The sequence below is a fragment of the Staurois parvus genome, unplaced genomic scaffold (assembly GCF_062004578.1).
Source record: "Staurois parvus isolate SC_StPar_1 unplaced genomic scaffold, SC_StPar_1.0 ptg003601l, whole genome shotgun sequence".
Classification (NCBI taxonomy): Eukaryota; Metazoa; Chordata; class Amphibia; order Anura; family Ranidae; genus Staurois; species Staurois parvus.
Window position 1 is genome coordinate 904,562 of NW_028321397.1, and position 13,035 is coordinate 917,596.

Genomic DNA, 13,035 nt, shown 5'->3' on the forward strand with positions numbered 1-13,035 from the left:
GTATTAAGCCCAATGCTGACCGTTACGTCTTCGTGGCCATTACTCTGCTCCAGTGCCTGCCCTCAACAGCCGGGCTATTATTATTTTCATTTAAATTCATGATAATAATTAAAAAGTAGAATATAAAAAAAAAAGGTGAAAAAAAAGGTGCCGATAATGGCCAAAAAGATTCGATTACCTCACGCGTATTAAGCCCAATGCTGACCGTTGCGTCTTCGTGGCCATTACTCTGCTCCATTGCCCGCCCTGAACAGCCCGGCTATTTTCATTTAAATTCATGTTAATAATTAAAAAGTCGAATATAAAAAAAAAAAGGTGCCGATAATGGCCAAAAAGATTCACTTAGCTCACGCGTATTAAGCCCAATGCTGACTGTTCTGTCTTCGTGGCCATTACTCTGCTCCAGTGCCCGCCCACAGCCCGGCTATTTATTATTTTCATTTAAATTCATGATATTAATTAAAAAGTCGAATATAAAACCATTATGTATAAAAAAATATATTATATTAAAAACTGTCCATTTCAGGTTTTGGTTTTCGGCCAAGTGCATCCTGAAGTTTGGTCCAGAATTTTCATTTCGGTGCACCACAGCCCTACACACATGCAAGTCTGAATATAAGCCAGTTAACCTACCAGTGTGTGTTTTAATTGGAGGAGAAACCTGGTGCATCCAGATCAGGGGCGGACTGACCATTTGGAAACTCTGGCACTGCCCGAGGGTCCGGGGTCAGTAGGGGGCCCCATGAGATGCCCCTGGTACCTTTTTCATAGGCTTTTTTGAGTTTGGGCAAGGACACAGGGGCCCCATGATCCCCTATTGCCCGGGGGCCCCATGAGTTGTCAGTCCGCCCCTGATCCAAATAAGTCCTACAGCAGCACCAAGCAGATGGTGTCACCAGTAGGCACTGAACCTAGAGCTCCTGTGCTGCAAAACCACAGTCACGATGCTGCTCCTTCAACACACCTGAAGTGCATGCTCTATAAATTTAGTCCTCCTGCACACAGGATGTTTTAACAGCGGCTGTTTTTGGCTTTTGATGGTTTTTTTTCTATAGCCAGTAAACCCCCCAGCATGTTATCCTATGTGCCCATGCACACATAGACTGGAATCAACATTTTTTGGCTGGGAAAAAAAACCCAGGACTAGCGGGTTTCTAGAGGCGTTTTTTTAGCTGTAAAAACGCTCTTATGCTGAAAAACATGGTAAATCATGGCAAACCAGCGTTTTTGGACTTTTTTTGACTAAAAAAAAATATTTTTTTTTTTTTGGTAAAAAAAAACCTCTAAAAAGCATGCCTAATGCTAATACAATAACGCTGAAAAACTCACGTTTTTAACGTGACTTTACACAGCTAACGTTACCAGCGTTACTAAAACGCCCCGTGTGCATATAGCTTAGGTCAGCACACAGCCGATGGTTAATGTATACTCAGTGCAGTTAATAACTTGAGTTTCTTGCCATTTATCTCGCTGCACCTTCATGAAAAAGTGATTAAATTCTGATTTAGATAAAGTAATTATCGAGTGTCTTTTCGTTATCTCTCTGCACTCTCATGAAAATAAGAAACATTCAGATTTAGATAAGATAACCGCAACCTGAGTAATGTCAACACGCTGCTTTATTGTTGTTGCCTGGCTATAAAGGGACAACTTTGAATAGGTTACCAGAAAACCCATGCACTGATGGAGCACAAGACCAAAGGATAAGAGTCCAAATGAATTTATTAGTGTATAAAAAAAAAAAGGCACACATTTCGGGGGGTCGGAGAACCCCCCCCCCCTTTTATCAGGGATTCGGATAAAATAAGAACCTTTTGGTCTGGCACTCCTTCCATTGGGGCTTGCACATTTCTGGTAACCTGCTGGGGTAGCCTTGCCTGTTGTCAGCAGCCTAACCTGAGCCACTGAGCTCTCCGAATGGTTTTTGTCCTCTCACTACTTTGTATTTATTTATTTCAGGTACTTATATAGTGCCATCAGTTTATGTAGCGCTTTACATATATATTGTACATTCACATCCAGGGGAGGACTGACCATTTGGAAACTCGGCCACTGCCCGAGGGCCCGGGGTCAGTAGGGGGCCTCATGAGATGGCCCTGGTACCTTTTTCATAGGCTTTTTTGAGTTTATTGAGCACAACCGCATATTTTAGATTTTACCAAACAATTGCATAATATATAGCGTTTGCATTCCTAAAATTAACATTTATGTGTCTTTCACTGAAATTTTGCACTCCGTAAACTGTTGCGCTAATAGTGCGTGAAATAAAAAATAGGAACGATCAAATTTTATTTTCCAGGGTGGCAGCTTTCAGGAAATGTATACTCTTTGGGGGTTTTAACTAATCTTCAAGCCTAAAATGATTGTTTTTTAAACACGTGCAGAAAAAAAAGAAAAGAAAAAAAAAAAAAGCTCTGGTAGCAGAAGAATTAAAGTGCAGATGTTCAAAAAGTTGGATTTCAGGTCAGTGACTGAAGGGGATGGAAACTGAAAGTTGTCATTTAAGACAAAACACACAGAGTCACGAGGTCATACCTGTCCAAGGCTTGTCCAGGATTTATCTGATGCTCCGGCACAGTGCACAAAGAATGAGCACTGATGATTGGTACACACATTACACAATGCTGACAAACAGGAGCCAGAATATCCACAATGTGCAGAAGAGAATTAACTGTTTGGGAAAGGAAAACAAGAATGCTGGAGTGATTATACAACAGAACATCGGTATAAAATGGATAGAGTCATTGAAGTGACTATTGCAAAAAAAAAAAAGAAAAAACCAGCAAAAGACAACATATTTATTTATTTCAGGTACTTATATAGCGCCATCAATTTACGCAGCACTTTACATATATATTGTACATTCACATCAGTCCCTAACCCTCAAGGGGTGTACAATCTAAGGTCCCTAACCCTCAAGGGGCGTACAATCTAAGGTCCCTATCTCACATTCATACATACACATACTAGGGACAATTTAGACAGGAGCCAATTCACCTACCAGCATGTCTTTGGAGTGTGGGAAGAAACCGGAGTACCCGGAGAAAACCCACTCAGGCACAGGGAGAACAGGCAAACTCCAGGCAGGTGGTGCTGTGTCTGGGATTCAACCCAACGACCCTAGTACTTCAGGGTGGAAGTGGGCAGCACAGTGGCTAAATGGTTAGCACTTCCGCCTGGCAGTACTAGGGTCGTTGGTTCGAATCTCAACCATGGCACCGCCTACCTGTAGTTTGCATGTTCTCCCTGTGCCTGCGTGGGTTTCCTCCGGTACTCCAGTTTCCTCCCACACTCCAAAGACATGCTGGTAGGTTAATTGGCTCCTGTCTAAATTGTCCCTAGTATGTGATGTGTATGTATGAATGTGAGTTAGGGACCTTAGATTGTACTCCCCTTGAGGGTTAGGGACTGATGTGAATGTACAATATATATGTAAAGTGCTGTGTAAATTGACGGCGCTATATAAGTACCTGAAATAAATAAGTGCTGTGAACTCACATCAGTCCCAGTGCCTCTTCCATGCTTTCAACTTCCAATTGGTGGCTTTGCCATTGTGCAAGCTACAAAATGCACAACTTGGCAGTAGATATTTTATGTATTTATGTAATCATTGAGATATTTTAAATGCCATGTACAGTCATTTCATTGATTTTTGGAAAAACTCATACAAACAACCAACTTATGGGAAACAAACGTATTTGATAAAGTAGAGAAGGGTAAAAAAAAAAATTGGCTTTGAAGTTTTGGCTGAAGTCCCACTTAAAATATCCCTGTATGTTTTTTGACTGTTTTTTTTTTTTTTTCACTCCTTCCATTTTTATTAATGATCAAAGTTCTGTCCCATGAAGTTTTATACTCCCTGGAGGATTAGACTATGTATGTGAAAAATGTGAGACATCTGCTTATGTATTCCTATTTACGACATAGATGCCTTTTAACCGGTATCCAAATGGAACACTATATAACTGAGCTTCAGCCTCTTCATACAAGATATGGTAACTTTTGCAATGTACAGCTGCTTGTGACATATGGGGAGACATAAACCTTGCTGCGGTCACAGGGTTAATGTTTTATTGTGCTTGATAAATTTCACAAATTGCTTATGAAGGGTCATAAAAGGGATCTAGAAATTGGGCAACTAGTGAAACGGAGAACTTTTATTGTTGGGTGCAAAGTCTACGAGGCGAAATGAGAATCGGGATTCTAGGAATGTGATACACCGGCTTTGGTTATGCTGCGGAGAGCCAGGGGGTTCTAATTCAACCAAAACCTATTCACCATACAAAGTCTATACAGTTTAACAAGGAAAGCCCGGTGTCATGGATGCGGGTGTGACCAGAAGTGTGTGGACTGACACAGGGAAACGTAGGCTTCAGATATAGTAAATAATATAATTTATTGAGACTAACAATACAAACATAAACGCAGTGCACCAAACCCCAAGCTAACACAAATACATACAACAAGGTGAAACAAACCCAAACCTAAACTGATATAGATACACAGGTACATACACATATAGAGTACAACGTAGTCAGGCAGGCCGGGTCGATAACTATCGGGCAGGTAGGTACAGGAGGAGCAGGCGGAGAGAATGGTCAGGGTCACAAGCCAGGGATCAAACAGGAGAAGTCAGCAGAGGTCAGGATCAGGCAGGGTCGGCAACAAGTCAGGCAGGAACAGGAATGCAGGTTACAAGATACAGGGGCCCATGGAAAAACACACACCAAAGCCCTGACTGTGAGTCTGGCCATTCCTTAAATACAACCCCTGCAATCAGCTTCAGGTGTTTTGGCTGACTGCAGGGGTGAGTCTCTGATTGCTGAGAGCACCCGCTGGCCAGCCCTGGTACTGCAGCCCACAAGGCAGGTGAGTCCCACCGTTATTGGCAAGTCCATTCCTGACACCCGGAATGGGAGGGAGTAGGTAAATGCCAAGCCCCTCCAGTTTAGTTAATCAATGGCCGGCCCATGAATCTGTACAGAACATCTACACAGCTGTTTCAGAGAAGTCACAGACTGGGTCACAAATTGCACATTTCAGGGTATCTAACTTTTGTTTTCTTTCAAATATCACAGCTCTTCTAACAATTAGCCAGTAAGCACATGTTTTTTTTTATGTTTAGATAGATTGACTGGCAGATTTTGCTGGCTGGAAGCCAAAGAGAGTGGGAAATTTGAGTGGAGCAGGGGCGGACTGACCATTTGGGAACTCGGGCACTGCCTGAGGGCCCGGGGTAAGTAGTCTGCCCAGACAATATGGTCACTTACCAGTGTCAAGTGGAGCCTACGGAATACAATGTTATCTTATCTCGGTGTACAGGTTAGTCTTGTTGGGTCCAGACCAGGGGCGGACTGACCATTTGGAAACTTGGGCACTGCCCGAAGGCCCGGGGTAAGTAGGGGGCCCCATGAGATGCCCCTGGTACCTTTTTCATAGGCTTTTTTGAGTTTGGCTAAGGACACAGGGGCCCCATGATCCCCTATTGCCCGGGGGCCCCATGAGTTGTCAGTCCGCCCCTGGAGTGGAGAGTGAAAAACTGTTTTGCTTTTGATTGCTGGTGCTTTTAGTTGCTTTATTTTCTTATTTGGGGTCTTGCTAGAAACTTTTCTTTTTTAAATTACTTTTTCTGTCACTTTTTATATAGCATTAAGGGGTTAAAAGGTGCTCCAGGTCCTATATAACTTTCTGCAGAGCTCACTCTGAGCTTGCTCATTCTTGAGGTTGCCTGTATTTTGCTTGCTGGAACTTTGACAAAGTGGACATTTGATTCAGTGCAGTTAAAAAAAAAAGTTGAACACAACAGGAGATTATAGCAGGACTCCGGGGCGGACTGACCATTTGGAAACTCGGGCACTGCCCGAGGGCCCGGGGTCAGTAGGGGGCCCCATGAGATGCCCCTGGTACCTTTTTCATAGGCTTTTTTGAGTTTGGGCAAGGACACGGGGCCCCATGATCCCCTAATGCCCGGGGGCCCCATGAGTTGTCAGTCTGCCCCTGAGCAGGAGTCTACTTACCTGTAAGTGACAACTGATATTTCCTATTGGTAATATTGTAAGTGGGATAGGAGTGCTAGCAGGGTTGAAGGTTTTGTGCAGTGCACAGTGTGCTGCATGTATACAACAATGGAGCAACAGCTCCAGGATGGATACCGCTGCCACAGATGTGAGCGGGTTGCCTTTCTGAAAGCTCGCTTTAGAGATCTGGAGGAGCAAGTTTCAACACTGGGCAGAACCGACAACCTTTAAAGGGGTCTTCTGCTCTCTGAGCAGGTAGCTAATGGGATTGATGTGGAGGGTGGACGGGCTAGTTAGTATTATCAGGTAGGAAGATGGGTTACTGTAATGAGAGGGAGTGGTAGGGCTCACAGAAAAGGAAGGCCAGCCCTGGGTTTGAGCACCCAGACAGATTTGCCAAGTTGGGTGAAAATGTGGGGATGGCAAGCTCAGGAGTGGCAGCCTGGGATGTCACTGCTATCCCTAACAGTCGGGAGGGCAGACTATCTGGGAGGGGTGGTAAGGGTAGTGCAGGAAGGCCTAGACAGCAGGTGGTAATAGGGGATTCTATATTGAGAAGGACTGATAGAATAATGTGTCGCCAGGATCGCCTCAATCGAATGATTTGCTGTCTCACTGGTGCCAGGGTTTGGCATGTGGTAGACCAGGTTGATAAATTACTGGGAGGGACTGGGCATGACCCAACTGTCTTGGTCCATGTTGGAACCAATGGAGGCTCCCTAAGAATCAATTTAAAGAACTAGGCTGAAAATTGAAGGGAAGGACCTTCAAGGTGATATTCTCTCAATCATTACCTGTGCGATGGGCAACTCTGAAAAGACAGGGGGAGATTACAGAACTAAATGCATGGCTAAAGTCCTGGTGTACGAGGGAAGGATTAGGGTTTCTAGAGCATTGGGCTGACTTTTCATTGGGGTGCAGCCTATATGCTAGAGATGGTTTGCACCTAAATGGAAGGGGGTCTGCTGTGCTTGGGGAGAGGTTTATGGGGACGGCTGGAGGAATATTTAAACTAGGATCAAGGGGGGAGGGAGAATTAGATTATAATGGGGCAGACAGATCAGACAGGGGTCAGTCCTTATTGGTAGGTGGAATGGGGAAAGATGGGGGCAATGCTATGCAGATGATAAGAAGGTTCTCATGTTACAAAGAACCAGTGGAATTGGTACCATTTGTACAAAAAAAAAAAAAATATGCAAAATATGTGTGCAAAAGGTGTCAAAGAATTAAAGTGTTTGTTCACCAATGCCAGATGCCTGCCAAGCCAAGCAGGTGAGTTGGAAGCTTTGGTACATGAAGAGAACTATGATTTAATTGGTATTGCTGAATCTTGGCTTCATTCTTCACATGACTGGGCCATTAATATTCCTGCCTATGTTCTCTTTAGGAGAGACAGAGTAAATAGGAAAGGTGGTGGTGTCTGTCTCTGTGAGAAGCGATCTCAGAGCGAGTATGAAAGAGGACCTAGTTGATGGAGAGTGTGATGATGATGAAGTATTATGGGTGGAACTACACATCACAGTCATCACAGAGGGCAAGGGGCACATGTCTGGAGTAAAAGAGATTTCCAAATACGGAAAGGTTTCTTCACAGTAAGAGCTGTGAAAATGTGGGATAGATTCCCTCAAGAGTTGGTTCTGGCCAGCTCAGTGGATTGCTTTAAAAATGGCCCGGATTATTTCCTAGATACACAGAATATAACTGATCACTAACATTTATAGGTAAAGTTGATCCAGGGAATATCCAATTGCCTTTCGGGAGATCAAGAAGGAATTTTTTCCCCTGCAGGATCATGCTTTGCTGGGTTTTTTTGCCTTCCTCTGGATCAACTGTGGGTATAGGATAATAACTTTTTTTTATGGTTGAACTGGATGGACTTTAGTCTTTTTTTTCAGCCAAACTAACTATGTAACTATTCTTTGTTCTAGAAGAGGGTCTGTATAACTGTAAGCTCCATGGGCTCCACGGGCACAGAGTTGTGTGCTCTGTAAAAAGTTCACTATACTGTATATCTTCACTTTATCAGCCCTAGATTGTATGATTGAGGGACTGTTAGGCTTTAAGCTCCTCGTGGGCAGGGCTTGATGAAATATTAAGTGCTGCATACTATATCGGCTCTAAAAGTTTATATTGTTCTAGTAGAGCACTGCTCCGTTCCCATCAGAACATATGAACTTGGACTGGACTATTACCCTTGGATTGTGGCCAAACCAGCTTACCATCTTTTCTATCATTTCTTGTGTCCTTGTGTGCACTTTGATACTCCTGTTGTCAACTGGGGCATCCTCAGGTTTTCATGACTGGTGCGATTTTTAAATTTGGCTGATAAGTAGTTGGGTTACTATCTATTCATAAGGTTTGACTCCAGAGATGGGTGGGTGGCCACCAATTACTGTCTGTAATGCTCTGGTGGAGATACAGGTGAAACTCGGAAAATTAGAATATCGTGCAAAAGTTCATTTATTTCAGTAATGCAACTTAAAAGGTGAAACTAATATATGAGATAGACTCATGACATGCAAAGCAAGATAGTCCAAGCCATGATTTGTCATCATTGTGATGATTATGGCTTACAGCTCATGAAAACCCCAAATCCACAATCTCAGAAAATGAGAATATTGTGAAAAGGTGCAATATTCTCGGCTCAAAGTGTCCCACTCTAATCAGCTAATTCAGCCATAACACCTGCAAAGGGTTCCTGAGCCTTTAAATGGTCTCTCAGTCTGGTTCAGTAGGAATCACAATCATGGGAAAGACTGCTGACCTGACACCATCATTGACACCCTCCATAAGGAGGGAAAGCCTCAAAAGGTAATTGCAAAAGAAGTTGGATGTTCCCAAAGTGCTATATCAAAGCACATTAATAGAAAGTTATGTGGAAGGGAAAAGTGTGGAAGAAAAAGGTGCACAAGCAGCAGAGATGACTGCAGCCTGGAGAGGATTGTCAGGAAAAGGCCATCCAAAAGTGTTGGGAACTTTCACAAGGAGTGGACTGAGGCTGGAGTCAGTGCATCAAGAGCCACCACACACAGACGGATCCTGGTCATGGGCTTCGAATGTCGTATTCCTCTGGTCAAGCCACTCCTGAACAACAAACGTCAGAAGCGTCTTACCTGGGCTAAAGAAAAACAGACCTGGTCTGTTGCTCAGTGGTCCAAAGTCCTCTTTTCTGATGACAGCAACTTTTGCATCTCATTTGGAAACCAAGGACCCCGAGAATTGAGGAAGAATGGAGAGGAATACACTGCAAGATAGTTTCACCTTTTAAGTTGCATTACTGAAATAAATTAACTTTAGCACGATATTCTAATTTTTCGAGTTTCACCTGTATTAGGCTCCTTGGGACAGGGTCTAAATAAATAGTTGTGTGAACACTACAAAGTGCATCTCTCTCATCAATATGGGGAATAAAGTATCATGTAACCTCTAACTATTCTTTAATCGTAATAAGTACTTTGTTAATGTCAAACTGGACTTTTTCTGTCTCCTATCTGCAGGTTGGTCTGTTCAGTGGAATCAGCCTTATTGTTGGAACGATCATTGGATCAGGCATCTTCATTTCCCCTAAATCTGTCCTCCGTAACACAGGTGCTGTGGGACCATGTCTCATTGTTTGGGCCGGGTGTGGAGTAATTGGCATTTTAGGTAAATATTACAGGGCTTAAAGAACATGCATTAAAGCAGCGTTTCTCGACCTTTTTTCAGTCAAGACAACCTCTAAAATTGTGGACAGTCCCAAGGCACCCTTTAAAATAATGGACAGTCTAGACTGTCCATAATGTTAAAAGGGCACCCCATTCTAAAATGTGAAAAACTATTCTAAGTTTTATATAACGCAGCAACATCAACACTTGTAGGGCACCCAACATTAGAGGGGATTTATTCTTCCAAAACAAATACACTTTTGCACACTGGTACTGACTAGTATTCCCGTGTTTCTCTTCTCCCTCAGTTTTTCTCCATCACTGAGCTAATGTGACCCCAGCACTGATGGAGAGGAGCAGGGGAGGGTCAAACTAAGATGCCTCCCATCTTCCTGAGAATGTGCTAGAAAGGGCCCTCTTCACCAAGTATAAAGTTTATAGGACAAACGGCTAACTAGACCTCCCAGATATACGGACCATGAAGAATGATCAATTATCATCAGTGATCAATCACTGTATCTTTGTACCACCATTTTTCTATTTTTTTTTTTTTAATTAATAAATGCATCCATCACAATGTAAGACAAAGTACATTTACTTATTTCAGGTACTTATATAGCGCCATCAATTTACACAGCGCTTTACATATATATTGTACATTCACATCAGTCCCTAACCCTCAAGGGGTGTACAATCTAAGGTCCCTAATTTACATCTATACATAAACATATTAGGGCCAATTTAGACAGGAGCCAATTAACCGACCAGCATGTCTTTGGAGTGTGGGAGGAAACACACGCAGGCACAGGGAGAACATACAAACTCCAGGCAGGTGGTGCCGTGGCTGGGATTTGAACCAACAACCCTAGTACTGCCAGGTGGAAGTGCTAACCATTTAGCCACTGTGCTAAATGGAAGTTTATATTTTAGGCCAAAAGCAGAATTACAGTTAAAGACTAGTACCAGTACCAAGTGGTTTGACTCTAAAAGAGGGACCATCCCTCCAAAGAAGATATGTTTTTTTAGAGCTATGCAGGAGATGTGTAGGAAAGGCCAGTTGGAGTAACCCCCTTCTGGTGTTTTGTATTTTCCCACAGGTGCACTTTGCTTTGCAGAACTGGGTACGATGATCACAAAATCTGGTGGGGAGTACCCATACCTCATGGAGGCTTTTGGTCCCATCCCGGCGTTCCTCTTCTCCTGGTCCAGTGTCATCGTCATGAAGCCCTCATCATTTGCCATCATCTGCTTGAGCTTTGCTGAATACGCATCGGCACCGTTTTATCCTGGCTGTGAGCCCCCGCCAGTGGTCATCAAATGTCTGGCAGCAGCGGCCATAAGTATGTATATCACGTGTGTCTAAAAGAAGGCAACAGGGTTCCACCTTCTACGGTCAGGAGATCTGACCAAATAGGACTTGTAAAGATGAAGGTTTTTTCTATGTTTAAAGTACACTTTACTAGTAAGCTTTCAGATTACATTGACTTCAGCTGAACTTTATGCAGATGTAAAATACACAAATGAATGCAGCTCTGTATTCATTAACACATCATTACATGTATTTAATGCAATCAGTGTAAGTACCTGCATTTGATTTAGTATCAGTCTCTTGCAGTCCCTGTACAGCAGAGCTCATTATGAGAGGGAGTAGCAGCACAAGGAGCCAATCAGCTGTGCTGCATTGCAATTACTGCTGGGACAAGGGGTGGACAGGAGGGACAGCTGCCAAGGGTGCAGTGATAGGAAAAGCTCCCCTTCACTGCATGCAATCACAAAATCAGTGGCTAGCCACGAGCAGGGTACAGATTCATGTCTGCTCTGACAGCTACTGATTTTCTTTTTTTTTTCCGCGGAGGTGCGAAAAAAAGAAAACCCATAAGTGGACAAAATATGTGCAAGTGCAAAATACCAACACAAAAAAGTTCACTTAGGGGTGTGTTTTAGTCCACCCCCCAAAGGGGTAGGTCCTCTACCCTGATCCCCCGGGGCGCAAGGCTCCTGACAGGGACAAAGAATTCCACATGATCCACCTAGCCAAAAGGGCTGGTGGACCCCTTTCCTTGTGTCTAGCCAAAGCCAACCACCAAGTACTAGGTCAGGGGGCTCACCCAAAGAGAGACCTCCTCAGGGACAGGGGAGGAAGGAACCTGATGGGCACGCATCCTCCCCCTAGATGTCAGGGCAGGCCGAGAACCCACACCCTCCATCCTAGTGAGAAAAAAACATGCACAAAAGTCAAAGGTGACAAAACGTGGGAGAAAAATAAATACATAAATAAGTGGCCGTGCAATTGTGCACTGGCTAGACCCTGAGGCCTGTAGCAAAAAAATTGTCAAAAGGTCTAGCCCTAAAAGGCGCAGTGCAGAAAAAGTGTTTTTGGATCAGTGACCATGTGCACTTTTCACACTTGGGATCCCACCCCCATGTGCTACTAAGATACCCCTGAGGCAGCCACTCAGGGGGCACTGCTCCGGACTCTCTGCCTCCCCGACCGCGGCCAGACAAGGTAGATACGCTCAAATCAGGAGGAACTGGGGCCCCTCCGGTTTTCCAGTGGGAATTACTCTTTGGTCCCAACAGCTTGTGGGTGCCTCAGTTTCTCTTCCAGACAGTTCTAGCCTTCAGAGCCCCCATCATATCAGCAGGGGTACTATACAGCCAACCATCCTCGCCTAAAAGCAAGAATGATGGCGGAGCGCCCCTACTGGACACTGATAAGAACAAATACTACACTTGATCTCATCCAAAAGGCCGAGTGTCACATGTGCTTCAGCATGTCCACTCTCAACCCACAGCTGACACAAAAAATACACCATGCATGTGCCACCATTTTCTTGGTGCTGGAAAGAAAGGAATTGGCCAAATGTGTAGTGAACACTTCATGGCAACCAAGCAACAGGGGGCAGAGAATGGTCACAGGGCAGTGCATCAATTCTACATCATATATTAGGAGGGGGGGAGCTTCAGTTCTGCATCTTAGCCCTGGGTGCTGAATGAACCTGTCCCAGCACTGATTGCAATGACCTGCAGATAGAAGAGGACAACAGGGTGACAGAGATACACTTGACAGTCTTCTGCTTCTCCTTTCACTGCCCAATCACAGCCTGGGGAAGAGAAAAGACCTGCATGGAGTTCAGTTTTAAATCCATTTTTGCATTAAAATGCAAGATCACACTACATCCTAGTGACCACTATCTGCCACCCCTCTCCAATCCATGTGCAAAATGTGAAGTAAAACATTTTACAAATTGTAAAAAAAATAGTCCCCTTAGACTGTGGCTTCTCTCTTTGCCTAGGCACCAATGGCATCACTCATCCTTTAATGTGGGTTCCCGGGAACACTGGGGATCCCCAAATCAGGACTGTGCAGGAAT

At 44.0% G+C, this 13,035-nt stretch overlaps 1 protein-coding gene across 2 annotated transcripts in view; it reads left to right on the forward strand.

The window, feature by feature from the left end:
• SLC7A9 (solute carrier family 7 member 9) overlaps positions 1 to 13,035 on the forward strand; it is a 61,070-nt gene that overhangs the window by 18,347 nt on the left and 29,688 nt on the right. For both annotated transcript variants that reach the window (XM_089667811.1, XM_089667812.1), the window contains exons 3-4: positions 9,515 to 9,662; positions 10,759 to 11,001. In XM_089667811.1, the coding sequence (XP_089523937.1) occupies positions 9,515 to 9,662; positions 10,759 to 11,001 (391 nt within the window). The remainder of the gene's footprint in view (positions 1 to 9,514; positions 9,663 to 10,758; positions 11,002 to 13,035) is intronic.